The sequence below is a fragment of the Coenobita brevimanus genome, chromosome 86 (assembly GCF_032717465.1).
Source record: "Coenobita brevimanus isolate Jiangsu-jjx chromosome 86, ASM3271746v2, whole genome shotgun sequence".
Lineage (NCBI taxonomy): Eukaryota > Metazoa > Arthropoda > Malacostraca > Decapoda > Coenobitidae > Coenobita > Coenobita brevimanus.
In genome coordinates this window covers 28,978,459-29,005,355 of record NC_137039.1, presented here as the reverse complement: position 1 = coordinate 29,005,355, position 26,897 = coordinate 28,978,459, and the positions used below count along the sequence as shown (strand labels likewise).

The window sequence follows — 26,897 nt, the reverse complement described above, 5'->3', positions numbered from 1 at the left end:
CAGTCCTCATTTTCACCTGTCTCCCAGTCCTCAGTTTCACGCATGTCTCCCAGTGCTCATTTTCGTGTCCCAGTCCTCATTTTCGTCTACCAGTCCCCATTTTCGTCTCCCAGTCCTCATATTTGTCTCCCAGTCCACATCTCCCAGTCCTCATTTTCGTCTCCCAGTCCTCATTTTTGTCTCCCAGTCCCCATGTTCGTCTCTCAGTCTCCATTTTCGTCTCCCAGTCCTCATTTTCGTCTCCCAGTCCTCATTTTCACCTTTGTCTCTCAGTCCTCATTTTCACGCATGTCTCCCAGTCCACATCTCCCAGTCCTCATTTTCGTCTCCCAGTCCTCACTCTTGTCTCCCAGTCCACATCTCCCAGTCCTCATTTTCACCCATGTCTCCCAGTCCTCATTTTCGTCTCCCAGTCCTCACTCTTGTCTCCCAGTCCTCATTTTCGTCTCCCAGTGTCCTCATTGTCACCCTAACCGCAGGAAACTTGGAGTGGCTGGAACTGGGGCATAACAAACTGGACCACATCCCGTCCCACGCCCTCCGCCCCCTACACAACCTCCGCCAGCTGGATTTGGAGTCGAATAAGATCAACCAGGTGCACGAGGACGCCTTCAGGGGCTACGGCGACACCATTAAATACATCCTGCTTGACAAGAACCAGTGAGTGGGGAAAAAGACGTGTGGGGAAAGAAGTTGGGGAAAAAGACTTGTGGGGAAAGACGTAGGAGAAAAAGACTTGTGGGGAAAGAAGTAGGAGAAAAAAGACGTGAGGAAAGTAGGGGGAAAAGACGTGTGGGGAAAGAAGTAAGGAAAAAGACTTGTGGGGAAAGACTTGCGGGGAAAGAAGTAGGCTGTCCTTTTGTCTGTCTGTCAATTTAGAACCTTGCCCTAGAGAGAGGAGAAGTATGCTTTCCCTCTGTCTGTCTGCATTTGATTACCCTGCCCTAGATATTTGTAGATTAATTGCTGTTGGCGGTATCTGATTCTGGTTTTAATATGAGAGTAGGAGGCCAGTGATCAAGGATGCTTAGAGTGAAAAGAAATGTACTATACCACAAACTGGCACTTGATTCATCTCTCTCTCTCTCTCTCTCTCTCTCTCTTTCGCTGGGTAACACAAGATGGTCTGTAACTTAAAATGACTCGTATTACCAGACCATTTTCACCAAACAGTTTCTTGTTTATTTTCAGAGTCAGAGTTTTTTTTTTTGTACTATCTCGCACTCAGGTGTTAAATACTCCTCACCTCCTCTACCTCCAACATGATACTGTCTCACCTCCTCATCCTCCTACATAATACAGTCACACCTCCTCTACCTCCAACATAATACAGTCTTACCTCCTCTACCTCCAACATAATACAGTCACACCTCCTCTACCTCCAACATAATACAGTCACACCTCCTCTACCTCCAACATAATACAGTCTCACTTCCTCTACCTCCAACATAATACAGTCTCACTTCCTCTACCTCCAACATAATACTGTCTCACCTCCTCTTCCCGCAGCATCCCCAGCATCCCCACCCTGGCCTTCATGGACCTGCATTCCCTGGAGTGGCTGAAGCTGTCCCACAACGAACTGACCAGCCTGCAGGAGGACACAGTACAGCCCATCCTCGACACCATCACCATGATTGACGTGTCCCGTGAGTACCCACCCAGTCCACATTGAGTCCTTGTATAGTACCCAGATAGTTACCGTGTAGTACTTGTATTAATCCCCTGTAGTAGCCATATATTAATTGTCTAGTCCCCGTATTGTACCCGTATAGTCCACGTTCAGTACTCGTGTTGTTCCCGTCTCGTCCCTGTTCAGTACGTGTTTTAAAGTTCCCTTTCCCTACAAGTTTCCTCAATCTGTATTTCCCTATAAGCTCCAAGATGATCGGATCTTGATTTTTGGTTCTGTGCTGTGTTTTTCTTGAGGAGCAGTTTTTTCCAGGCTTCCAACATTTACGTCTTCATTTTGCTTTTATAAATAATGTTCTCCCTCACTTTCCACAAATATATCTCGTCTCCCACAAGCACCTCTCATCGTTAACAACCTCAGTCTCTCCTGCCACCACACACTTCAACCCCCTTCCAATACTCTTAAATCTTCCTTCTACCCACTCCAACCGCTCCTAACCTCCCTCAACCCCACAGACAACCCCCTGAAATGCCTCTGTGATTACTGTACTCATTTTTCCTTCACAACCCCACATCAGATCACCCCTGTACATCTTTCTACCCACTCCAACCCCTTCTAACTTCCCTCAACCCCACGGACAACCCCCTAAAGTAAGCATTTTCCTTCACAGTTCCACCTCACATCACCCCTGTACATCTTTCTACCCACTCCAACCCCTCCTAACCTCCCACAACCCCACAGACAACCCCCTGAAGTGCAGCTGCGAGCTCCTGTGGCTGTGGAAATGGCTAAGCAACCCGAACAACAGCGAGAACTTGATATCGGTAAAGGATCACGTCTGCTTCACCCCCGACAGGAAGAGCCACCCCATACAACAGCTTCCCGTGCACGATTTTGGATGTCCGCGAAACCAAACCCCAGAGGTGAGGCGAGAAAAAGTGGCGTGAGACAGTAGAGAGAGAGAGAGAGAGAGAGAGAGAGAGAGGAGTTAAAATAGCGGTTTGAGATAGATGCGTATTAGAAAAATCGTTGTGTGATAGATGCATAGGCAGGTTGGTATGAATCAGGTGCATTGGTTGATGGATAGAGAAATGGGGGTAAGAGAGCGAGTGAGGCAGGCAAGAGGTATGAGAGAGAGTGATGATGATGATAGTGGTGGTGATATTGATGACTGTTCTAGCTAAGGTTTGGGGTACAACACTTACGTATAATCAGTGACGTTAGATTTTGAGCAGTATGTTATTTAAAGGTCAGCTGAGTGCCTGTAAGATTATTTATATTGTGAAGTCAGTTTTGGCGTTGGGGTAAGATTGGTTGAAGAATGAATGAGACAGGTGTTCCTCTGAGCAGTAGAATGTTATATTTGTGAGCGGTGTTGAAGTCGAAGGAGGAGAATGTTAATAGGCAGTTGAGTCAGATAGGGTGTTGGTTGGTGTGTGTAAGTGACTGCTTTGGACGACTGTGAAGGTAATGTAAGTGATGAAACAGTGATGTGTGACAGATAGGATGCGTGAAACAGTGATGAGTGAGAAATAGGATACGTGAAACAGTGATGTGTGAGAGATAGGATGCGTGAAACAGTGATGTGTGAGAGATAGGATGCGTGAAGCAGTGATGTGTGAGAGATAGGATGCGTGGATTAAGTGTAAATTAAATATCCTGAGTATTATCTTTGGTGGCTCATTGAGGATTATCTTTTGGTGTAATTAGTTCACTGTTTTTGGTCACTTTTTTAGGTACCTCTGCCATTTTCTTCTATATTGTATTTCACTCTAATTTGGCGCCAGATGTTCGTCCTTTTGCACCTTATTTCACTTAGTTTTGTGGCAGAACAAGGGAGCACTATGGCTCTGCGTCCTTTCCATAGCATTTCTTTGTGACTAGCATCCTATTCGAGTGCTAATCATGTGTTACAGCTCGATATTCAAGATAGAGAGGTGGCAGTTTTAGGCCAAGTTAAAGTGAAGAGAGTATGATAAAAATAGCGGTGTGGGCAATTTGGTACGTGGGGGCAAGTTGAACGCATGAAAGATTTGTATGTGTATGAATAAATCAGGCTTACTGTTACATCAAAAAAATGACCTCTTACATTTTTTCTTTTTTGCATATAAGAGGTTTTAAGACATACACATCTTTTACTCTAACTTGGAAAAAAATCGCAATCTCTCAGTCGTGAATGCTGAGTTATAGCAATAAATGCTAAGTCACGAGAAAATGCTGTGGAAAGGATGTGAAGCCATAGCATTGCCTCTTTCTGACACTGAGGTACGTGAAATAAGCAGCAAAAGGACGAAATCTGCATCAAGTTAAGGTGAAAAAACTATAGTGAACGTCTGAGGGATTTATATTATTGTTGATGTTAGTGTAGGTGAGATTATTGGTTTTAGAGCCATTTACAAATATTTGAAAGGTGTAAGGTGTGTTTTTTATATATTTAAATTGAACACCTGAGAGAACATATTTACATTTACAGGTTTGATGTTGACCTAAAGATTTAAGTAAAGAGAAAAAAATAGAAAGCTTAAGTGACCATAAAACTAGGTAATTATGCTATGTATTTTGAACGTGTGATAAATTTTTATATAATAGTGTCATGTCTGTTATTAAAAGAAGCTTATCAAAAAAACTTAGCTGGCTATTTACACTGTCAGAGTTCATATCAATGATTTTAACATTTTTATGACCAAAGAACCTGGGTAGTTGTTTACATTTCAGGCTTCATGTCGAAGTTGGAAAAAAAAATATTAGGTAACCCAAAAACTTAAGTGATTATTTACATGGTTAGGTTTTATGTGGCAATTTTTAAGAATTTAGGTGACCAAAAAACATAGGTGGTTATTATATATTTTTTCAGGTTTCATGTCGATGTTTAGAAAAAAAATATTAGGTGACCTTATAAAAACTTAGGTGAACATGGAACTTAGGTGGCTACTATTCTAGGTGCTACTCTCATTTTACAGATGCATGATGTGGGAAAATCACAGTTAAGAGTGTGACACCTGACCTCAACCTAATTAATATCTCCATGTAACCATCTCAGTAAATATCCATATATATACATTTGAATCTTGTGCATATATATACTGTCTGAAACAAGTCTTCTTTTGGCATTGTTAAAAATCTGCAGTTTCCTACACTTGTTACGTATAGATATAAAACTTTGCATGAACATTGAGCAGGGGGAATGTTGCTTATGTCCAGAGATAATACAGAGGAATCATGCATAGATTTACTTTCTCTTTCTCCAACTGTTGCTGCCAGTATTTTAATCAGTACAAACGTAGATTCTGAAATTTGCATTGAAAAAAAAAATGACAGGGGTGGCTTGGGGAGTGTTAGGCTGTTGTTAGATGGTTAGAAGATTAGTTAGATGTTAGGACGATGACGAAGGGGCGAATTGTGGAATGTTAGCTTGTGGTTAGATGGTTTCCTAGATGTCCTACCTATACTTTCAATTCAGTGTTCAAAAAATGACGGGGTGTTAGGCTGTTGTTAGATAGTTTGTTAGATTGCTTGTTATACGGTTAGACTTTCAAATTAATGTTCAAAAATTACGTAGGTGTGGCTTGGGGAATGTTAGAATGTGGTTAGATTATGTGGACTTAGCGATCAAAACTGGTCAGTGTTGGCTTGAGTGGTGTCAGTGGATAGTTAGATGGTCAGATAGGTGGATATGATATTGGGGACAAGGAGATTGTTAGAGTGTGGATAAATTTATTAAGTTAGATGGTTAGATAGTTGGTTAGGACGCTGTAATGAAGGAAGATGCAGTCTTGAGAAGACTAAGAAGGATGGGCAGGCGATTTTAATGTCAGGAAGGGTGAGGGGAGGAGAGGTAGGAGAGAGATGGCGGGGTCGGGGGGGGGGTGTAGGAGGGGTGTGGGTAGGTGTGTATGAGCGAGGGAGACAGAGGGGGGGGGAAGGAATAGGGAGGGGTACAATTAGGGACGAGTTTGCCAACTCTTCCACTGCATGTGCTATATTCACACTTAAGGTATTTATGTCACTTTCCCCCCAAATACATCAAGTCAAAGAGAACTATAACAGCAAAACTGTTTGCTGTAGACCCTTGAGTGCTCTTAGCCAAAAAGAGCCTAGAAAGGACCCTGAAAGGTCTGTAAACGAAAGTGCCTCGAGAGATCATCTAGAGTGGTCTTAAAAAACTTGTAACTTCCCTCGAGATTCTAGTAGGCTGCAGAGGGCTTTTTTAAAAATTCGGTAACTTCAGTAACTCAGTGACGATTCTTCAGCAACTCATTGACTAAGAGGTTTCCAGGCCTTCCCATACGAGGGTCTGACAATAATCTATAAACAGAAAACTATACCAAACTTCCATTAGCATAGGAATATCTGCCAGAAAAAAAAAAAAAAAAAAAATAGGTGATTCGAAGAGGTGAAATATTAGGCTAACGTTTGTCACAGAACTCACGTGGTTCCCAGCCTGCCACCAGAGTCAGATAAGATAAAGGGGCATCATTTTCTTACGATATACTAAAACTGAGAGTGCAAAAGCGTGTACAGGCCCCTGATATTTTTAACTGCAATTTTTGGATCATTTGTAATTAGCGATGCCGAAGGAGTACCCGTTGTGATCGATTGTTTTTATGTGCGTAAATGTGTATCGTTGTAAATTTATTAACGAAATATTTCATGAGGGCATGACCCGATTTGGTTATAAATTGGCACGTGGGTTGTGCTTAGGTCAGGGTAGAAGTGGTTGAAAATTGGTGCAGATTGACTGATGATCAAGGCCACGAGTCAAGGTCATAGTTCATGTTGGAGTGTTATCTCATGACTGCCTGACCCGATTTAGATAAAACTTGGGAAATGTAGTATGTGGAGGGATGGGAAGAAGTGATTCGATTTTGGTGTATGAGTAGAGCAGTCAAAGGTTAGAGGCAATGATCAGAGGCAGACATTGTGCAGGACATGACTGTTTTCTCTGACCTGTTTTAACCTTGTAATGTATGTTATCAGCCTGCTTCCCCCAAAGCAGAGTGTAGTCAGCAGTGATGCTCAGGGGTCAGAGGTCATCACTGCTTTTTAATGACCGTCAGATACTTGTAGGAGGGTCCACACCTAACTGGTCTCAGTTTAAATACGCGGTCTTTAACTGCACGGCCTTAAATTACGCAGTCTTTAAGTGCATGGTTTTTTATTACACAGTCTGTCATCACGTGGCTTTTAGTTGCGCAGTCTTTAATTACACGGTCTTTAAGACTGCATTCCCGTCAGTTAAGGAGGTTCCATCAGACTTCTTCCATACCAGTTTATATCTGTATGTGATTTATTGATATGCTCATTAAGTTTTTTTTTTTATATATCCAGCCTGTGTTGATATATAGAGAAGTGTTTGCGTCATATTAGAGATTAATTTAATATTCCAAGAACTCGCTAAGGAAGAGGTGCCGAGGAGCCTTCTAAACTGACGAAGATACGGCCTTTTGAGATGATAATGGATTACAGTCGTGGACATAAAGTTCACCTGATATTTTACCTGTTCTGCTTAACACAGGGAGGACAAAAAGATGACCTAATATTTCACCTCTTCTCTTTTCTCTGCCGGTTAATATTCCCAAGCTGAGAGAGGCTTGGTATGTTTCTCTAGCCACCCATGATACTCCTTGATGCGATGCGCCGGGGAGAAATGATAAACGTACCCCATAATTTCGAGGTAGATGCAGTGGAGAGTAGCTCAACCTTCGTCCGTGACTGTACGTGTTTCAGTTACTTAAGAGAGGTGCATGCCCTCCGTTATAGGATCAAACAAATGGCTTCAAACAAAAGAAGATGCTAGAAGTAGGGAAGTATAAGTTAAAATTAGGTGATGTGGAGGTACGGAGGGGAAGGAGTTGGGGGTAAATGGGAGTAGGGGAGTGGAGGAGGGTAGGGGAGAAGGAAGGGTAGGGGGAGAGGAGTGAAGAAGAAATAGAAGGGGGAGAGGGGTGAAAAAGGAAGAGTGGGGGGAGAGGGGTGACAGGTGTAAAGTGGAGGGGTGCTTAAAGATGTCAGGTGTGGAGATACCTGGATAGAAGAGGTAGGAGTGAATGGCACTGGTATGAAGACAGGAGGTGTGGAGGAAAGTAGGGAAGAGTCGAAGACGGGAAGGAGGAATCAAGGGAGAGGTGGAGGAAGTCAAGGGAGATGAAGAGTGAGTCAGAAGAAAAGGAGTCAGAGTGAGAGAGGGAGAGAATGAAAATCGGAGCAGCTGAGATGAGTGGGGAGAAATGAGACAGACTGAGTAAAGGGAAATGAGTTAAGAGAGGTAAGGGAGTTGAATTCTAAGTCAGGAAAGATGAGATGCGTGTCAGGAGGGATGAAGCTGAGTCAGGAGGGTTATTGGTGAGTCAGGTGTGAGGATGAGTCAGAATAGGTTGAATAAGTTAGGAAGGGTTAGGCTGAGTCAGGAATAGTTAGGTTGAGTTAGGAAGGGTTAGAGCGAGTGGGGAAGGGTTAGGTTGAGTAAGAAAGGGCGATGGTGAATCAGAAGGGGTGAGGTTGAGTCAGGCTGGGTGAGGGGGTTGGGGAAGGGTCATCGCCTGGAGCCTGGTGACGTACGTGACTGCTGTTCCTCTCCTGCTTCGCCCACACATCAGCCACTCACAAACTTTGCTCTTTTCTCTGGTGCACAGGAGACCAGTTATTCTCTGAACTGTGAGTGTGGCACACATTATACACATACTTTCCTTCAACTCAAATAAATAAACTAATGTGCCCGTGTTTTCGCCAGTCGGCTAATGCAAAACATCTGTCTCGAGACAACTTTTCTTTGAAGTTATCTGTTAAAAAAAAGCTAAGAATTAAACCTCATTGTATGCCGCATTCGTTCAAGAAGGTCCAGACTTGACTATACATAGGTAAAACAAAAAAATTGTGCCCACATTTTATGAGTCGGGAGAAAAAGCTGAGTGTTTTTGTCTAGGTGCTGCCTGTGCCTCAGGCCACCCCTCACATTTGGCCCCCAACAACTGAAAACTCGACGTCCGGGTACTCAGTATACGGCGGCACCACAGTGAGTGTTTCATAGTCATAGTCATAGTGATAGTGGTATGTAGCTCAGTGGAATGACCTGCAACAAGTCAGATTTATGTCAAAACAAACTAGTTGACTAATGGTATGTAGCTCAGTGGAATGACCTTTGGAGTGCAACCAAGTCAGATTTATGTCAAAACAAACTAGTTGACTTCATGCATTAACTAAACCTCACACGGACTGTCCCCACCATGACTAACGCGGCGAGCTTGCAGTAGCCAGCGTCTGCCCGGCTACAGCAGCTAACTAGCAAATGGGTAGTTACACACACATGTAAGACCCCTAATCTGAGAACATCGCAACAACCAGTTTATCCCGTAAAGCTTCACAGCATCACTCGGTCAGGAGGCAGCCGCGGCCCCCATGACCTGTCTCCACCACCTGCCTCACGGTGGTATTGTAAGTGGCTTCGGAGAGTTCGTAACACCTCTTCCATGGCGGTTTATTCTGCACGTTGGACCTGAATGTCCTCTTGTGTGTTACTGATGCAGATTTGTGTCTTTTGATCAAGACGAAGTAATTGACACACAAGGGAATGTTAAGGTGTGATAATGCAAAGTAAATGGCCAAGGAAGAGGTGCTGGGAAGCCTCCTGTGCCACGGCCCTCAGCACCGTAACCCTTTCTTGTTAAACGAGTCGGTGAGGAAGTCACCACCACTTACAGTGGTCATATAATGCTGCCTCAGTCTTTGTGATGGCGCCTCAGTCTTTATTATGGCGCCCAAGTCCTTTATTATGCTGGCTCAGTCTTCATTATGCTGCCTCAGTCTTCTTGGCCTGTCCATCGCGCCAGCCGCCCCACACTGCACCTCTCCTGCCCGGACCCGAGCCACCATCACTCCCTCTCACCAAGATGGACTGGGCTGAGATTCACAGAGATAAAATTACGATCAACTCCCTGTCGTGTGAGCATGTACGCTAGTCCTTCCTGCCAACGTAAATATAAGCTGCGACAGGGAATCGATCGTAAAGTGTGTTCCGGGAATCCCACCCCTGGTAAAGAAGGTTCTGGGACCCTCTGATGGACGCCTTGATACACACCTCGCTGCCACACACTCCTCCACTCTTTGTCCTCTCACTAGACATATTTATGGGCTTTGGGTACCTGATGTTATTAGCTGGCAATTGTTTTTATTTCTACTCATACCTTTGTAAATCAGTAAGCTAAATTACCTCAAGCAGTATTTCCTTAATACATAATATGATGAGCTGTTTAAAAAAGAGTAATTCTCGCCTCTTGCAGTAAATCAATCATATATATTTTCTCTTTCAGAAGAGTTTTGAATGTCACAACAAGAGTAGGCAAAACTGAGAACCCAGTACATTGGCCATTTTTAATTCAACTCGATACTTTTTAAGTGTGATTCTCCCAGATTATGGGTCTTATACTAGTTGAGTAGCTAGTAGTGAGTCTCACATCATCTCATGTCTTGCTCTTAGAATATGCTATTACTATAACTTAAGGTAGTATTCTCGGCAGCTTAAGAGGCTTCCTGGCACCCCTTCCGTGAAGATTTATTTTGCATACGACACCTTGCTGTTCTCTGTGTTATTTATATCTCCTTCATAACGACCTAGATTGTATAAAGAACATAAACGAGAACATTGAGGTGGTAGATGCACAAATAAACTGGTAAGGAAGAGATGCTGGTTAACCTCCTAAGTTGTCCAGAACACTCACCTTAAGACTGAGTGTGTCCTAGCGCCTTAGAGCGTTTACTTCTGGTTGGACAAGCAACCCGCATGAGAGAAGTCTTAGACTGCAGTGTTTACCTACAGAGTCCTAAGATTAAAGTTGAGTTGAAGTTTTTTCACTGTAAATAACTTGTGGAGATGAACTGCTGTTTAACTGACTCGCCTTAACTAAACCTTCACGTGCTCAGTAATCAGTCAACACCGGCCTTGTCTTAACTAGCCACATCTGGTGCATCCTCACTAACTCACAGGGACTAACTTAATACTCGCAGTGATCCATCAGTATCTGTGTTACCCTTACGTGAATGACAACACGGAAAGAAGCTGCCTGAAGTGACAACACGCCTCCACCTCAGATGCGTAAGAATGTACCCCGCTGTAGTCTCAAAATATACACCCTCTGAAGTGTCACCTGCGGCGCACTCCATATTAAGAAGGGAAAGGGGGAAAAATGGCGCAAATTTGTAAACATATTGAAAATATAGCCATAGACAGTGACCTCCATGTGTTACTTATGATGGCCTCTCACAGCTTCCTAAGGTTGCGTCCAACCCAGATGCTTGTCGGCCCTAGTGTCTGTGGGTATGAGTTTTGCATCACTTTACCCCATAGAAGTGGCTCCACTGGACACAGGTGGGTGCAGACAAGAACTTCTAGTGGTTACAGTGATACAGATTATGCTCGCAGCCGTCCACACCAGGAAGCATTTGGTGTGGATGCGACCTGACACACAGTTGCACGAAGTAACACTGTACTCTCCGCTGGGCAAAAGCTTAACAGTCGGGCATACCTTGGGCGCCGATTTCTGGATAGATTTTCGTGTGTGCACTTAAAACCTTCCTTTGGCTTAGAAAATCTGCGTAGACTTACTCAAGTACCGATATCAGCTTCTCCCTGTCTGCCTGTGTGTATGTGTTTTGAGTTTTCATGTATGCATGTGTTATTGTAAACCCTCACCAATTTTGTTTCTAGAAACACCCAAATATTTAAGTCAGTGTTAAAACTAAACGATAATAGCCAGCTGAGGAAGAAATTCTATTATCCTTTTTGCAGATGTGAACAAATTTAGCTTATTTGGTCTTTTAAAGGGTCAGAAATGCACAATTATCCGTGTGTTATCAGTTCTTGCCCTAGATAGTTATATGCTGGTAGTGAAAGGGTTAGCAATACCTGGATTAAGCCATCATTTATTCGAATTTGCGAGAGTAGACTTTATTTACTTATATTTTTTATTTATTATTTTGGTTAAGGCTTGTTACTCTGGCGACTCTAATCAGGCATTCAAAAATGTGTAGATATCAGACACTCCAGCCTGGTGATTGAATGACTGTGCATGAGAACGTGTGCAGATCAGCAGCCTTGCATGTGTATGGCCACTGCATGTTATTCTTGCCTGATTTGCAAAGCCTGAACAAAACCTTTTTTTTTTTTTCGTGCAACGCATTTTCAGTATTATTCAGAAACTTTTTTTTTCTTAGTTTCTGCTACATTTTTCAACAAATCCTTCCACTTCATGCAACATTTTTCAGTTCATATAGTCATTTTCGTGAAACTTTTTCTCTTATCCGTGCACCATTCCTAGACGGCTTTTTACACTGTGCATTTTTTTTTTTACTTCAAGCAACAGTTTTCAGCATCATCTTCTGGTTTTGTGTACAACTTCTCAGCATGTGTTGCAGAAGATTCTTCAGTATCATTTTTTGCGCACAACATACTGTAGTAATATTTTTAGTTAAAGCATCTTTTTATTTCTTACATTGTCAACATTCGGATATGCAATATATTGCAGGAACAGTTTTCAAGTTGTGCAGCATTTCTGTTTGCAATATATGTAGCAAAGAATTTTAGTTCGTACTTTTTGGCAACACCTTTTCAGGAACCTTTGTAGCTTGAGCAACTTTCTTTTTTTTTTTTTTTTTATGTTTGCATCCGAAAATTGCAGAACGTTACATGAAGCTGCTTCAGTTTTATCTCTTCACACCCATGACGCCTGGTGGTGTCGTGGTTTAGCGCTTCAGTCGGAGTGACAGTCACGGGTCTTGCTGGTATTGGTCTAGATTCCAAAGAGGCAGCTGGTTGGCTTCCATCATGTGGTGCCACAGTGGGGGTATGCCGGTCACTTACCCTTGTATATTGGGTGGGAGAGAGACGTAAGCAAGAGCTTTCTCTATCGTTTTTGGCTCCACAGAACCCATCTTTAGACTCACTGAAGATGAGTTTCGTGTTGCCCGAAACGTTAAAGAAAATAGAGAACTCAAGTTCCAAGTTTTGTCTCACCCACTCAACCTTCCACTGGTAATGGATCATCTACGTACCCTTATATGTCATGAATTACCGTGGCCAAGCTTCACCAACTATTCCTCACATTTACTTTTATTTAATTTTTATCATTATGCTCTATTGTAGTCTGCCTGCCTTGAGCTTAAGAGGAAGATTCAAGCTACGTTTCACTGTTAGAGATTACTTGCGTGCAAATCTCTCTTATCAAACATTTTGGTGTTTGGATTTAATCATAGGCGAATCAGATTATTTAACATTAGCCAGAAAGAAATAGAAAAGGGTACATAAGGCGTGTGAGATGGCTAATAATTAATAAAAAAAGAGATCCTGTTGTCCCATATGAAGGAGGAGGGAAGTTTACGGGCTGTCTAGAGAGAGGGAAATGTTCAAGGAAAATTGAGATTCTTCATACATGATAGTAAGTTGCTAAATTTCACTCGCTGGGGTGTAGATGCTGCTGTGTACAAAAATCACGTGGTATAGAAGTTTGGATAAAATCTTGACCAAAGCGTTGCTGCATTTCAAAAAGGAAAATACTGTAAAATTTATAAGAAGCAGCAGAATTCGGTTCGTGCATACATGTCAGATACTTATTTGCATTTTGTCAACCCTGGGAAGAGATAACGACTTAAAACCGAAATCAGCGTAAACGCATTTACAGGTGTACAGTAAGGCATAAATGCGATATTGTACATGTGTCTTGAGGTGGCAGATTACAAATATAGGAGAGAGCAGTAATTTCGTACAGAAACTTAATTACAAATTGTTATCTTGCAAACCTATGAGTAACAAATTTAGGTAATTCAGCTTTGACACACACATATCAGATTTTGAAGAAAATCATGGAACACTGAGAATGGGTATCAGTAAAAGTATACACTGCAGTGAACATGCATATAAGCAAGACAGTGGGACAGCAAGTAGAGAAACGGTAGAGAATGGAGATTGGAACATGTCCACCAGTTTTGTGCAATTGAGTCAGTGTTCCTTATACACACCATGGGCTCCAAACTAATAATTCGAAGTTACCCTTACAGCACTGCACACTCTTAGATCTTACAGGTTAGGCTAGGAAAATGACTTAAGATTCTAACACATGGAAAAGAACAATAAACCACTAACGAACAGTCCTAGTCAGCGGTTACTGTATACATCTGGGGTTCAGGACAAATGCAGCAAGATTTATATCCTTCATTATTGCTTTAATATCACACAGTACTTTAGGATGATTTAATAGGTTTTAGCGCATTTTCGATGCAGTGTAAAGGATCTGTTACCGTAGTTGTGCGGGTGAAATTTGTGGTTCATTTACACTTCTGGTATTTCAAATTAATAAAGCGTGATTTGAACCTCTTTCTTTAGGATGGTGTAAAGCAGGGGTGGGGAACGTCCGGCCTCCTGGCCGTGTAAGGCCCGCAAGACCATTTGATCAGGCCCGCGAGGCAGTGCATAAATACAGTTTCATAAACTCATGAACGAATATATATATATATATATATATATATATATATATATATATATATATATATATATATATATATATATATATATTATGTACCGGGGCTTCAGTTGACTTTAAGTTGATAATTTTGTATGGCCCGCGAATGATGTTAAAAATATCCTAATGGCCGCTAATAGGAGAAAGGTTCCCCACCCCTGGTGTAAAGCCTCTGTTGACTGCTGGAGTGTAATTATGGTCCATTATTTCTTCATGCATCGTGAATTCATTGGGTTTTTACCATTTCTAGAGTGTAAAGGAATTATTGATCTCAGTCGTACATTTGTCAACAGCGAAGCATCTGGTTTTGGCAGCATAGGTCCGTTGTACTTCAGGCAGCTTCTGGATATTAATGGAGGCATCATTAAGGGATTAATTAAGAAGTAATGGAAGGCTGATGGGGGGTCATGGCAACATTTAACTACTTTAGGCAAAACCAAATCCGTAAAATTGAAAGCTGCTCCAGATAATCCAAAATTGACCCCATAATCCCACAGTACTCCCCCCCCCCCTCCCCCCCCCAAAAAAAAAAAATCTATCTTTTAGAATTTGAGTTTCATGGTTCAGAGTTTTAATCAAGGTATTTAGAGGATTTATGCTGTCCTTCTCCCATGGTTTGAGCGGAAAGAGGACTGAACTTGAAGAGATGTTTGGAAAAGATGTTATTTTGAGAGTAATCTTGTTAAACTGCAAGATGTTGAGTTAATCTTTGTATTTCTTTTCACTTTAAAGTATATTTCTCTCTCTCTCTCTCTCTCTCTCTCTCTCTCTCCTATTAAAATTTTTACATCATTCAGATATTTTTCTCTCTCCAAGCGAAGAGAAGAATGCAGTATAATATTGTTCTAAAAAGTCATTAATATAGAGAGTTGCCATGATCCCTGTGGGAAAGAAAAGTAAATGAAAAAAACCCTCTTAAATAACTAAAGCCAATTTATCAAAGAGTCATGCACTGGATAAAGGAAAAAAATCACAAAACTATTTTTTCAGGTAATTCCGAAGTCACCCTTTATTTTTGTGGGGCAGACGGAGGAAGTACCATGATTTTTTAAAACTTTTTTTGGAAGTGAGAGACCAGCAGAGGAAAAAAAATCCATGAAATATATAAAAATCATTTACACTTCAACGCACACTTGCAACGTAATCTTGGAGGCTTTGTGTTGTTCGTTGTGTTTTGCGGGAGGTTGAACGTAGAGGCCCCAGTTGGTCATAAATATCTATATATATTACTATTAAAATGTTGTGTCTCGGTGCTTTTGCGTGGCTGTGGTTTTAACCTTTGCATTTTTTTAGTTGAACGATCACAGTATCACAAAATGGGCCCCCCTTTAGCCCCTTCAATCTGATGACGTGTTTCTCTTATTCTCGCTGCCTCCAGACGATTTTGTTAAGCTTAGAAGACTCTTTGAATTGAGAGATTAGAACCTTCATTCATCCCTTCACTGCTGGAGATGTGTCATGAGTTGAAAAAATTTGCTGGGTGGTGACAAGAACAGAAAAGAAAGCTCCGTCTGCAATGGAAAGATTAACAGTGTGATGATAAACTATTTTTTCTCAGGCTGCCTCAAGACAGATTTAAGCCTAACTGGGAAGGTTAGGTACAGCCTTCATGTACCCCTTCACTGCTACTGCTCTGCCCTAAGTTGAAGAAAGTCAGTTTTGTGTATCGAGAATAGAATATATAATTATTCACATAACTATTTTTCTGATCATGTACTTGCTTCTGCTAGACTCTTTTATTAATTTAGGAGAGATTTTTGGAGCTGTAGACACTAGATACAGCCTTCATTTGTCCTTAGCTACAGTGTATGAGGTTCCACTAAAGGTAATTAATGTCACCTGAATTTAGGAAGCATAGAAAAAGGATATCCCTCATTCTGAGGATGGATTTTTGTTTTATTTTGCTATCTCTAGACGATATTATTCTCCTTAGCGTAGACTGTTCCATTTGGAGGGGTTATATACCGTGATTCTTCAATACAAGACGTGTCCCCAAAGCTGAATACAATTGTGTAGTGTTAGCAAGGATAAAACGTAAATGTATGTCACCCAGCTGAACGACTTAACCACTGCACTCCAGTGACCTATTCTGATTTTGTTATTGCTACGCCTGCTCCAGTTTGTTTATCTTTGGAGAGACTTCAGACTGGAGGAGTTATATACTGTATAGTCTTCATTAATCCCATCACTACTTGAGGTCTGTTCAAAGTTTAACAAATTGTGAGGGCATTAAAAGAATAAGTATGAAAATGCATCGTCGGATTGAAGGGGTCCAGAGCTGTGTAATTGTTTGACAGTGAACTGCAGGCTGAAGTGACCCTCCTCCTGCAGTCCAGGAGCTCCCTTATAGAGTGTAGGACATTTGTATACCCAGGCAGTGGAGCCATACTATATGGGTATATCAGTGCCATCATGTGAAGGCGTCCCTGGAAGCAGCGAATCGGTTAATTAAGGTTATAGCTCACCTCTCCCATTCGAAAGATCTCTGATTAAAACTGTCTGGAGATAGCAAGAAGAAAATATGAAAATGCTTCACGGGACTTACGGTGGTTCAATCAGGTGATGTACCTTTTGTTTTCGTCTCACTAACACCAGTCGATTATATTCTACTTTGGAAGGACCGGTAGTAGTGAATGAGCTATTGAAGGCTGTGTCTAACCCTTGCAGTTTGAGACAGTTAGTGTAGGTTGTATGAATCTTCTCCAGCTGGGTTATAGAAAGCTGTACCTAATCTCTCCATTTTGCAAAAGTTAATGAAGGTTGTACCTAAACCCTCCAGCTAGAATAGTCTCGTCAAAGCTGAATAAATATCACCTGGCAGCAGCAAAACTAGAAAATACATGGAGAGAATGAAGGAGGTTATCCCCTTCACTTCGAGGATTTGTTATTATTCTTGTTATGCCCAGACGATTTTATTCAACATTAGTATTGAAGGAGTGATTTAAGGCCATATCTAACCCCTCCAGTTCCAAAAGTCACTTCAGAGCTAAATAACGTCGTCTGTTTGTAATCAGAATAAGCATCTTAAAATACGTCAGCGGATTGAAGGTTGGTTAAGTGCATGTATACTCCTTGACGGTAGCATCATCAAATGGCTGGCTTGCTGGCAGTCCACATATATATAGACCCTGCCTGGCACCCCGTCTTCCAAAGGGTGACGTCTGAGTGCTTCTAAAAGGTCGTATTCTCGTCAGCTTCAGGAGGCTTTTTGGCACCCTTTCCTTGGCGATTTGTTTTGATTTTTTTTTTTTTCTCGAGAGGGATGCTTCCACGTGGCTGCACCGGTACACAGTAAATGGAGGGCTTTGCAACCCTGTTATACAAATGTCCTTCAGTTCCCCCTCTATCCTTGCAACGAGGGTGGTAGACTGCAGGAGGAAGCCACGTTCAAATGAGCCTAGGACCACCAAAACACCACCTTATTCTCCTCCTGTATGTTATTTATGCATTGACGACACAGACTGCATAGACTACATACAGGGGATTATTAATGTGTCATGCCCAGAAATGAATGGTTAAGGGAGAAGTGCTAGAGAGCCTCCTAAGCTGACACGCATACGTTCCTTGGTGAGTGTTGTGACCGGAGTTTGCCGCCTGACATTAGCTCTAGAGTCTGGCTGTGTGTCCTGTATTGCGACGGTACGCTGTAAGTCCCCCTAGGCTAGGTCAAGGGGTCATATTCTAAGTGGCTTTGGAGAGATTTCTTAATGCGCTCTTCCTTTGCTGTTTATTCCGCACGTTGTGTACCTCGGTGTCCTCTTGTATGTGATTGATGCGAACTGTGTCTATAGTAAACAGGTCTGCAGTACGTAACATGGAAGAGAAAGGAAGGTGCAAGATGGAAAATAAATCGCTAAGGAACAGGTGTTATGAAGTCTCCTATGCCACCTAAAATACGGGCCTAGGGCGCACCGCGGCCTCACAGTTCTCTCTCACTCACCGCACTTGACCACTCTCATCATCCCCAAAATTTGCTTCAGTCAGAATCAAAGAGAGAAACCTAACCAGAACTTAACGTCACTTTTACTACCACTCAGTCCCACCTCTAGCCAGCCCCCCTCACTGTACGGAATGCTGTGCCAACCAGTGTCAACCCTTTCTTTAGACACCAAGAGTTTTTAGGCATTTGTTTTGCGCTAGCAGATTGGCGAACGTTTGCCTGCTCGTTCACCTTCCTCGGGGCAAACTATTGAATAATCGTCTTTTTTCTCTTTCCTCTCCCCTCCCTCCCTCCCTCCCTGCCCCTCTGCTCCCCTTCCCCCCTTTGTCTCCCCAGCAGTCCAGGGCTCCCGACGGTGCGGCTGTTCTGGTCTGCTCACCTGCCCTGGTCGCCGTTGGATTAGTGTCTACGGTCATGTCAGAGAAAACTTGGTAAAAAGGGCGACATCAGGGGGCCGCCTGCGACTCAAAAATTGGGTCACCTTAATCGCGAGTCACCCTTGTAACTCCAACCGGCTGGCCAGTGACTCGACAAGAGGGCCTACTATATTCATGAGTCATTGTCATGGCCCCTATCAGCACGTACATGGCTCTGCAGGTGAAAAGTTTAGTGACTTCAGAAGCCACAGGTGACTCGACAGAGGAGTGCATCTTACGTCAGCGAAGGGGACGCACCAGCAAGTGGACATTTGAGTCAACCAAAGAGGACATCCTGAGTCAAGAGTCAACCATCGAGTCACTGCCACCACCACCACCAGCTTCGTGTGACTCAACTACAGGTGGACAGACTTATGACACTTTGACTAACCCTCGTAGAAAGAAAGAAAGAAAAAAAAAACATTGTGACTATTTTGTCATTTGTAGAGTAAATTACCAACCAATACTAACCCCGAAGACATTAGCCTGGTAATCTAACCTTTGTAAATTTGTTTATTAGTTCACTAAGTTAGTATTTGGGGAAGTAGTAGTTGTAGTAAAGTGTATATTTGATCACTAACCTTGGTATGTAACTCCATTTTAAAATGCCAGAAAATGTATTTAGGTAGGTCCCCCTCCATGCCAAAAAAATATCTGGTTGAGTCTTGCGGTCAAGGAGGCTTTTTTCTGCGGTTAAATGCCCGCCTTGACCGCACCAGCACTATTAAACTCACGGTTAAGTGAGTATTGGATGCAAAATAGGGTGGTGAAGGTGGGTGATTTTATTTTTCTACAGTTACCCACTCTTGCCATCCGTTTTCTGTTTGTCATGCCTTTTCTGTCTCATTTTTCGTAAACTCTCTCTCTCTCTCTCTCTCTCTCTCTCTCTCTCTCTCTCTCATCATCTACTTCGTCTTCCATTTTCTTTTTAAATCACCCCATCTCCCAATTTTTCTTATTCACTCAATTCATTTTCTCCATCATCATTAACCATTTTCTCATCATCATCATTCTCTCTCTCTCTCTCTCTCTCTCTCTCTCTCTCTCTCTGCATGGAATGTTTTTAGTTTTTCAATGTGAACCAAAAAAAGTCAGCTGAAGAGGATAAAATTCGTTGATAAAACACACACACACACACACACACACACACACACACACACACACACACACACACACACACACACACACCATGATACCATTATTTAGGAATTTCCATGAGACAGTTAGCCCAAAAAAATAAATAAATAAATAAATAAAAAAAAGTTACATTTTGGAACACAGGAAAAAAATTAACTTCTCGTCATGCTTCTTCATACTTATCGATCACACTTGCTCTACTTACCCTCTTGCTCTGCTTTCTTTTACTCATACTGGCTCACAACTTACACTAAGCAAACTGACTTACTGTTCTTCTCATTTACCTATATTTAATCCCCCTTCATACTAATCATACTTGCTGTTATGCTCATATTCACCTACTGATTATTTACTCACACTTGCCATCATACTTATTTCCTGGCTTACTCTGATAGCTCCTCCTACCCGTTTTTATTCATACTTCATACTTATTCATCCCTTGTGTCCTCACACTTTTCGTTTACTCACAATTTACTCATCACACTAGCCTTTTATACTTCCTTATCATACTTGTTCATAATTTCCAAACCATTATATTCACATTACTCATACTAAGCCATCATACTTATTCATATATTTTCTCATACTTATTAGTCATTCATACTGACTTTTTATTCTTCCATATTTACCCATCATACTTGCTTAGTCTCATATTTACGCATGCCTTTCTCATACTTTCCCGTCATACCTACTCATCACCGACTTATCCTCACACTGACAAATACTTCCTCACACTGGCTCATTTTACCATACTGACTCATACTGACTTTTCTTATTTATTCACTTACTAATACTAGCCCATCATACTAATTTTTTATTCATACTTACCTGTCAAACTTAAGCCTGTGCATTTCTTGTCATACTCATACTAACTCATCATGCTTTTTCATATTTACTCACACACTGTCTCGTCATACTTTTTTCATATTTACTCATACTAACTCACCATACTTTATTTGTACTCATACTTACGCATATTAACTCATCATACTGATTCATCATACTTTTTAATTTTTTGCTCGCATATTAACTCTGTTTACTAATATCTACTCATACTAATCCATACTTTGTTCATACTTACTCATACTTTGTTCATACTAACTCATACTTTGTTCATACTGACTCATATTTTGTCCATACTTACTCATACTTTGTTCATACTCATACTTTGTTCATACTAACTCATACTTTGTTCATACTCATACTTTGTTCATACTTACTCATACTTTGTTCATATATACTAACTCGTACTTGGTTCATACTGACTCGTACTTTGTCCATACGTACTCATACTTTGTTCATACTTACCCATACTGACTCATACTTCGTTCATACTTACTCATACTTTGTCCATACATACTCGCTTCGTCGCCATTTACCCATCAGTCCTCTCTGACTCTGCTCTTTTGAAACCACGAATGACCATATCATTGTTGAGACTAATGGGAATATTATCATTATTATTGCATACTAGATAATATACATACTTGAGAGACTCGCAGGCGTGCTCTAAACCCCTTCAGAACGACGAGGTCTTGGTTAAGTTTAGTCTTGTCGTGAACCCAGACTCGGAACGTGAACCCGGCGGACTGCAGGCTGAAGTCCCCCCTCCCTCTCTTCTGCAGTCCACCATCCCCACACTTTGAAGGGGATAGGGAGGTAGCGGAGGGACGTTGGTCATATCAGTGCCACCACGTGAAGGCGTCCCTCTCCAATTTTATTCCAGCTGTTTTCGAACGGTCAGGATTTTTTTTTTTTTTTTTTTTTTTTTTTTCCCCGGGGGGTTGGATATGACATTAGCTCCATTCTCTGTGCCAGGGAGCTCTCGTAGACTGAATAAAAGTGTCTGGGGATACGAGAAATAAATAAAAAAAAATACTGAGCTGCACATAGCCTAACCCCTGTAGGTCGAAAATCCTCACGTCTCCTCATTGGGGGGGTGGGGGGGAAAGACGTCCTTGATCTGAAGGGGTTATAAAAAAAAAGTTAGTTTTTTTTTTTTTTTCTTTTTTAGTAGGGCGAGAGTTGCATGGCGGGATAGGATGCTTTAAGTCCTTCAGTGCCGCGACGTCTGTTTTATGTGTGATCCACTAAGCAGTTTTATTTTCATCTTTACCCAGCATGGTCCGTGGTCCTGGAAAAGTGCACCGATTTGGGCATTTTTCAAAAGTATATAAAAGGGGAGCCTACCAAAATAGAACTATTGATTTTCGCGACTGTGAGCTGATAGGCGGAGGGCTGTATGCTAAACACCCTTCCAGCAAAATGCCATTCCTCTCAGTAACGGTGGGAGAGGAAACAGGTCTCCCCAACGTAAAGAAAACCATGCATCGTTAACAGGAGTAAAATTAAACAGATGTCACGGTATTGAAGGGTTTAAACCCTGTATACATATATATATATAAAAGATTCTGTGTTTTGATGTCCTCGTAAGTCCTTAGAATTGCCTCAAGCTGACGAGATTTGTTTCACTCCTCGTCTATAATTACGTTTGGTTTTTCTCGATGAGAGTTTCAAAACGAAGCTGCCAGTATTAGGTGTCATGCGCAAGCCGTGTGTCTTTTGTTTTCATCTCTCTGTGGCGTGATGTTGTTGTGATCAGTAATAGGATGAGACCAGGGCCCCGGACTCACAAACGGACTTACAATCAGTTCTCTGTCTTAACTAATATTCAGTTTTGCAAGAGAAGCGAGCTGTGGAAAGGTTCTACACTATTCCTTGTCTTTCCTGCATGACCAAATGATACAGAAGGGTTCTACACTCTCCTTGCTTTGTGTTTCACTGCAAAAAGGAAGAGAAATAGAGCCTTGGCCTTCCAGCACCAGACAAACTCAAGTTACAAGAGGAAGTGGTTGTTAGTTCTTATGTGATGATCAGCCCAGGGCGTTGTGGAATGTTTTCGTAAATAACCTTTTTTTTTTTTTTTTTTTTTTTTGTGGTATGAAAGAGATCTGAGATGCATTGTGTGTATATAGTTATATAACTTTTATTTTGCGATGAAGTGAAGGGAGCCTTGTGGTGTGTCTAATTGTTTTTCATTTTTATTTTAAAAGAAGTGGTCTGTTTTTCTGCCAATATGATGACGTGTATTTTTTATTTTCATCTTCTGACCTGACAATATTACTCAGCTTATGGAAGACCTCTCGTATTGTAGAGATTACTGAATTGACTCACTCCTTCAGTACAAAAAGTCTTTCTTAAGTTGAATAAAATCGTCCATATATGGATAAGACGTAAAAATACGTCATCATGGTGAAGTGGTCAATAATTAGTATAAAGGTGGATGGTGATTAAATTTTCTCTCTAGTGGTGAATTTTAGGCCTTACTGTTGATGACTCCACACCCCCACCTTTCCCAGGCGCCTCCCCCCTTGCACCTCTGCGAATGTAACACAGTCCCTCTTTGGACACAGAGAATGAGAATTTTTTGAGGGGAATGGTGGTTATTTTCACTTCATCAACGCTGTAAATACAATGGAAGATTTTATTATAATTATTATTAGTTCGAGCTCCAGAAGTCTCGCAGAAATATTTTAAGCGTCCCATACCCCTCATCCCTGCATTTTCCATTTTGAGCAACCTTGGATACAGTTCACACGACATGGTTGATTCCCCCCTCCTCCCCATTTTCCTGGTCCATTTTCTTTAACTTCTGTAGAGATAACTTTAAGCTAGATATGGAATGTACTCGTATCCTTATTCTTCTGCTTCTTCCCGTTTGAGGGTCGAACGAGGAATAGGTTTTGTTTCAACATTGCCGTGACTTGTTCAAATGGGTGAGTTATACCTGCATACTGAAAGTGTATTGTACTCACTAGTATCCTTACATAACCTATTTTCATTGCCATGTTATTTTAATATATAATGTTGACGTAGTTTGATTCATTAACATGCAAGAGAATGATGGAGTTTAACAGGCAAAATTTGTCACTTAGGAAGAGATACTGATGATTTATTTTCTCTGTTACACCTCAGAAGCTATCTTGTATGGTACTTGTGTCATTGTCGACATTGTTTAACTTGATAATATGCATAATATCCACGAGTATGTTTGGGCATAATAGACAAATCACAGAGGGAGAGTATTACGGTCTCGCGGTCTAGGAAAATCATGGCGTATAGTGAACAGTTTCAGTATGTAATTTTAACTCGTCCTGGAATAAGCTTACTGGCTGTTTAGAAATTATAAAATGTTGATAATATTTACAGTATGTGTGCATCTTGGCGTGTGTCAGTGACGGTGTAATATATATATTTTTTCCTGCTTGATGGTGGGGTTTTCTTTAGTCCACCCCTTCCAAGCTATCTGTACAGTTATTGAAAATGCTTTCCAAATTTATTCGTAGAGGACATTAAAAAAAAATATACAGTTTTCTGTAGCGAGTGGAGACTTTACCATAGATGAAATGTGTTGTTGCTAGTTTCTAGATCTCTCTCAGCCAGAACTATTTTGTGAGTTATAAATATATATTAAAAAATAACTTTAATCAAATGAGACGTGCAGAATAATTGTGATCAGGTTTCTTAGGATGGAATCAGTTATCTTAGTTGAATTTTCGTGTGTGTGGCATTTTGTTGCCATAGGGTAAGTTTAGCATGCCAATCCCTGTGTCCCCGCGGTGTGCCCTACTCTGATTGTACAATCCCTGCGACACAAAAAATGAAGAAATAGAAATGTTTGAGTCCCCCCTCCATCCCAGCCCATCCCTGACTTGGCCTGTTTTCTCTTTTTCCAACCCTTTCCCCCTTCTTGTTCGCTTTTATTATCTCTTCTTTCTCACACTTTTTTATCTCTTGTCATTTTGTTTTCCTCTGTTTTCCTCTTTGTTTCTTTCCCACCTCACCTTCCTTTCCCTCTCTTCCTTCCCCATTCTCGCCCCTATTTATTCGTACTTTCCAGTTCCCCTTTCCCCCATTTCCTCGAATCTCATTCATTTCTACGATTTCTAGCTTCCCGTTTTCCTCTTCTGTACCTAGGAGAATGTTCCTCGCTGTCTCCCTTCCCTCCTCTTCTTGTTCTTCCATCCCCCCCCCCCCCCGTTCCTACTCTTCCTGTCCTTTGTGTACGTTCTCCATTCCTCCATCTTTTTCGTATTTTTCCTTCCATCCTTCTTATCCTCATATTTCTTCGACCCTCCCTGTTTTATATCACATCCTCTTCTTTTTTCCATTGCCTCTTTGTTGTTGTTGTTGTTGTTGGTATTTTGTAGATACCTTTAAGAACCCTATTTTCTTACCCAACCCATTGCCAAGTTTCCCCATCACTTTTCCCCAATGTAGATGTCACTGGAGCCAATAAATGTGATCTCTCATAACCTTAGAGGACAGAAAGAGCCAAACTCCTAAGCTGAATACAATTGTGGTGGTAGTAGTGCAGTAGTAGTAGTAGTTGTAGCCTTAGGTTCAACTGAACCATGAGCCCAGCGGACTGCAGGCTGCAGTTGCCCTTCTCCAGCAGTCCACCATACTCCCCTGGGGGAACAAAAGAGCTGAGGGACGTGTGTATAACTGGGCAGCAGAACCGCCTGGCTATATCAGACACCACGCGAAGGCGTCCCTCTCCAGCACCTTGTCTGGTGGTAGATAGATATACAGTAGTGAGATCTCCCACATCAGGAAAGGCTTCACTCATAGCCATAGAGGACGAGAAAACAACTCTTTAGGCTGAATTAAATAGTGTGGCAGTAAATAGACCTATAGTCACGATATCTGCACGTGGTGAAACAGTTGGGCGCCACGCATTGAGTATCTAATCCTTTCTGTCACTCAAAGGATCGTATTTTCGTCACCTGAGTGGGCTCCCGGGCACGTCTTCTTCACAGGTTTATTGGTGCCTGTGTCGGGTTCCTACGGCCCACACACAGAATATAATCGTCTGGCATTGGCTGGGATACACTGCTAAAGCTGTCACGACCATGAGTGGGCTAATCTGTCTTTATATACCCAGACACCTTCATCGTGTAAGGGGTGGCCACAAATAAATAGTCCATCATCTACTCACTGCGTCGGGTTATCCGGAAGTGACTCTACACTGAGTATCAATCCAAGTGATTTCCAGTAAACTAGGAAACCAGTTACTGCATTGGGTGGTAAGGAAATATATTTACCAACCTCACCATGTTCCCTCTTTGTGTGTGGAAGTGACGAAAAGGGTTTACACACACACACACACACACACACACACACACACACACACGGAGGAATAATAGAGACAATAACATTTTGAAGCTTCTGTTCATAGAATATTCTGTGTAAATTATGGAAACTGTCAGATTCAGGGGAATACCAAGTCATCATGTGCAGAATAAATCGCAGAGATGGCGGTGTTAGGGAGCCTGCTACGAGAATACAGCCTCAGAATCCAGGTGCAGCCTTCCCCACCCATCCCAGTATATCCCACCTTCCCCCAAATCCAAAAATCCCTGAATATCCCAAATCCCTTCCACATCCCAAAGTCCCCAAACCCAATGTCTCCCAGCATCCCAAAATCTCCAAATAAAAAAAAAAATCGAGACTTCAAAATCCCAGAACATAGTTTTTTTTTCCTCTAAGTCCCAAATTCCTGAAAATTACCGGAACGTTAAATAATTTTCAGAATCCTAAAAATTTCGAAAATCCAAAAATCCAAAACCAGTCATTCCAAAATTCCCGTTAAAGAAAAAAAAAATCCAAAATACCCCAACTCCCCCAAATCACCATATATCCCAAATCCCCCTCTCCCCCCCAAAAAAAAAAAATCCAAAAATCCCCAAATTTTCCCTTATCCCGAAAATGTCTCCGCTTTGATTGTAGTGAGTGTGGAAGTTTGGTGTACATTGCAGTTAATAGGTAAAGGTAAATATATGTAAAAAAAGATGGAAGAGAGAGCCTTAAAAAGAAAACAACAATATAACAGAAAACGGTGACCTAAGCTGTCTGGTTTTTTCGTTTCCCTGTGAACTTTTCCTACACACACACACACACACACACACACACACACACACACACACACACACACACACACACACGCACGCAAACTTTCATTTTTCAGTCCACTCACATAGACATACAAATACATACATACATAAAAACACGTACACAATTTATATATTTTCGTTTTCCCAGCACACACAGGTATATAAGCTTTCATCTCCCCACTTTTGGATTATGATGGAGGTGTTTTAGTGTGTCTCTCCATATAAGAATAAAACAAAAAATGACCTTATCGACATAAAAAAAAATAATAAATGCCTGTCCCCCACACCTTCCCAGTATATAAATATTAT

General features: G+C 41.6%; 1 protein-coding gene across 2 annotated transcripts in view; it reads left to right on the top strand.

The window, feature by feature from the left end:
• The window catches only part of LOC145410530 (uncharacterized), a 192,618-nt gene extending 173,286 nt beyond the window's left edge, over nucleotides 1-19,332 (top strand). Inside the window, exons 7-10 of one of the 2 annotated variants that reach the window (XM_080280643.1) lie at nucleotides 480-660; nucleotides 1,510-1,649; nucleotides 2,375-2,556; nucleotides 18,419-19,332. In XM_080280643.1, coding sequence (XP_080136769.1) covers nucleotides 480-660; nucleotides 1,510-1,649; nucleotides 2,375-2,556; nucleotides 18,419-18,514 — 599 coding nt within the window. In that variant the 3' untranslated portion in view covers nucleotides 18,515-19,332. Of the gene's footprint in view, nucleotides 1-479; nucleotides 661-1,509; nucleotides 1,650-2,374; nucleotides 2,557-18,415 lie in introns of both variants that reach the window. The other variant, XM_080280642.1, reaches the window with a different exon arrangement.
• Nucleotides 19,333-26,897: the final 7,565 nt, after the last annotated feature.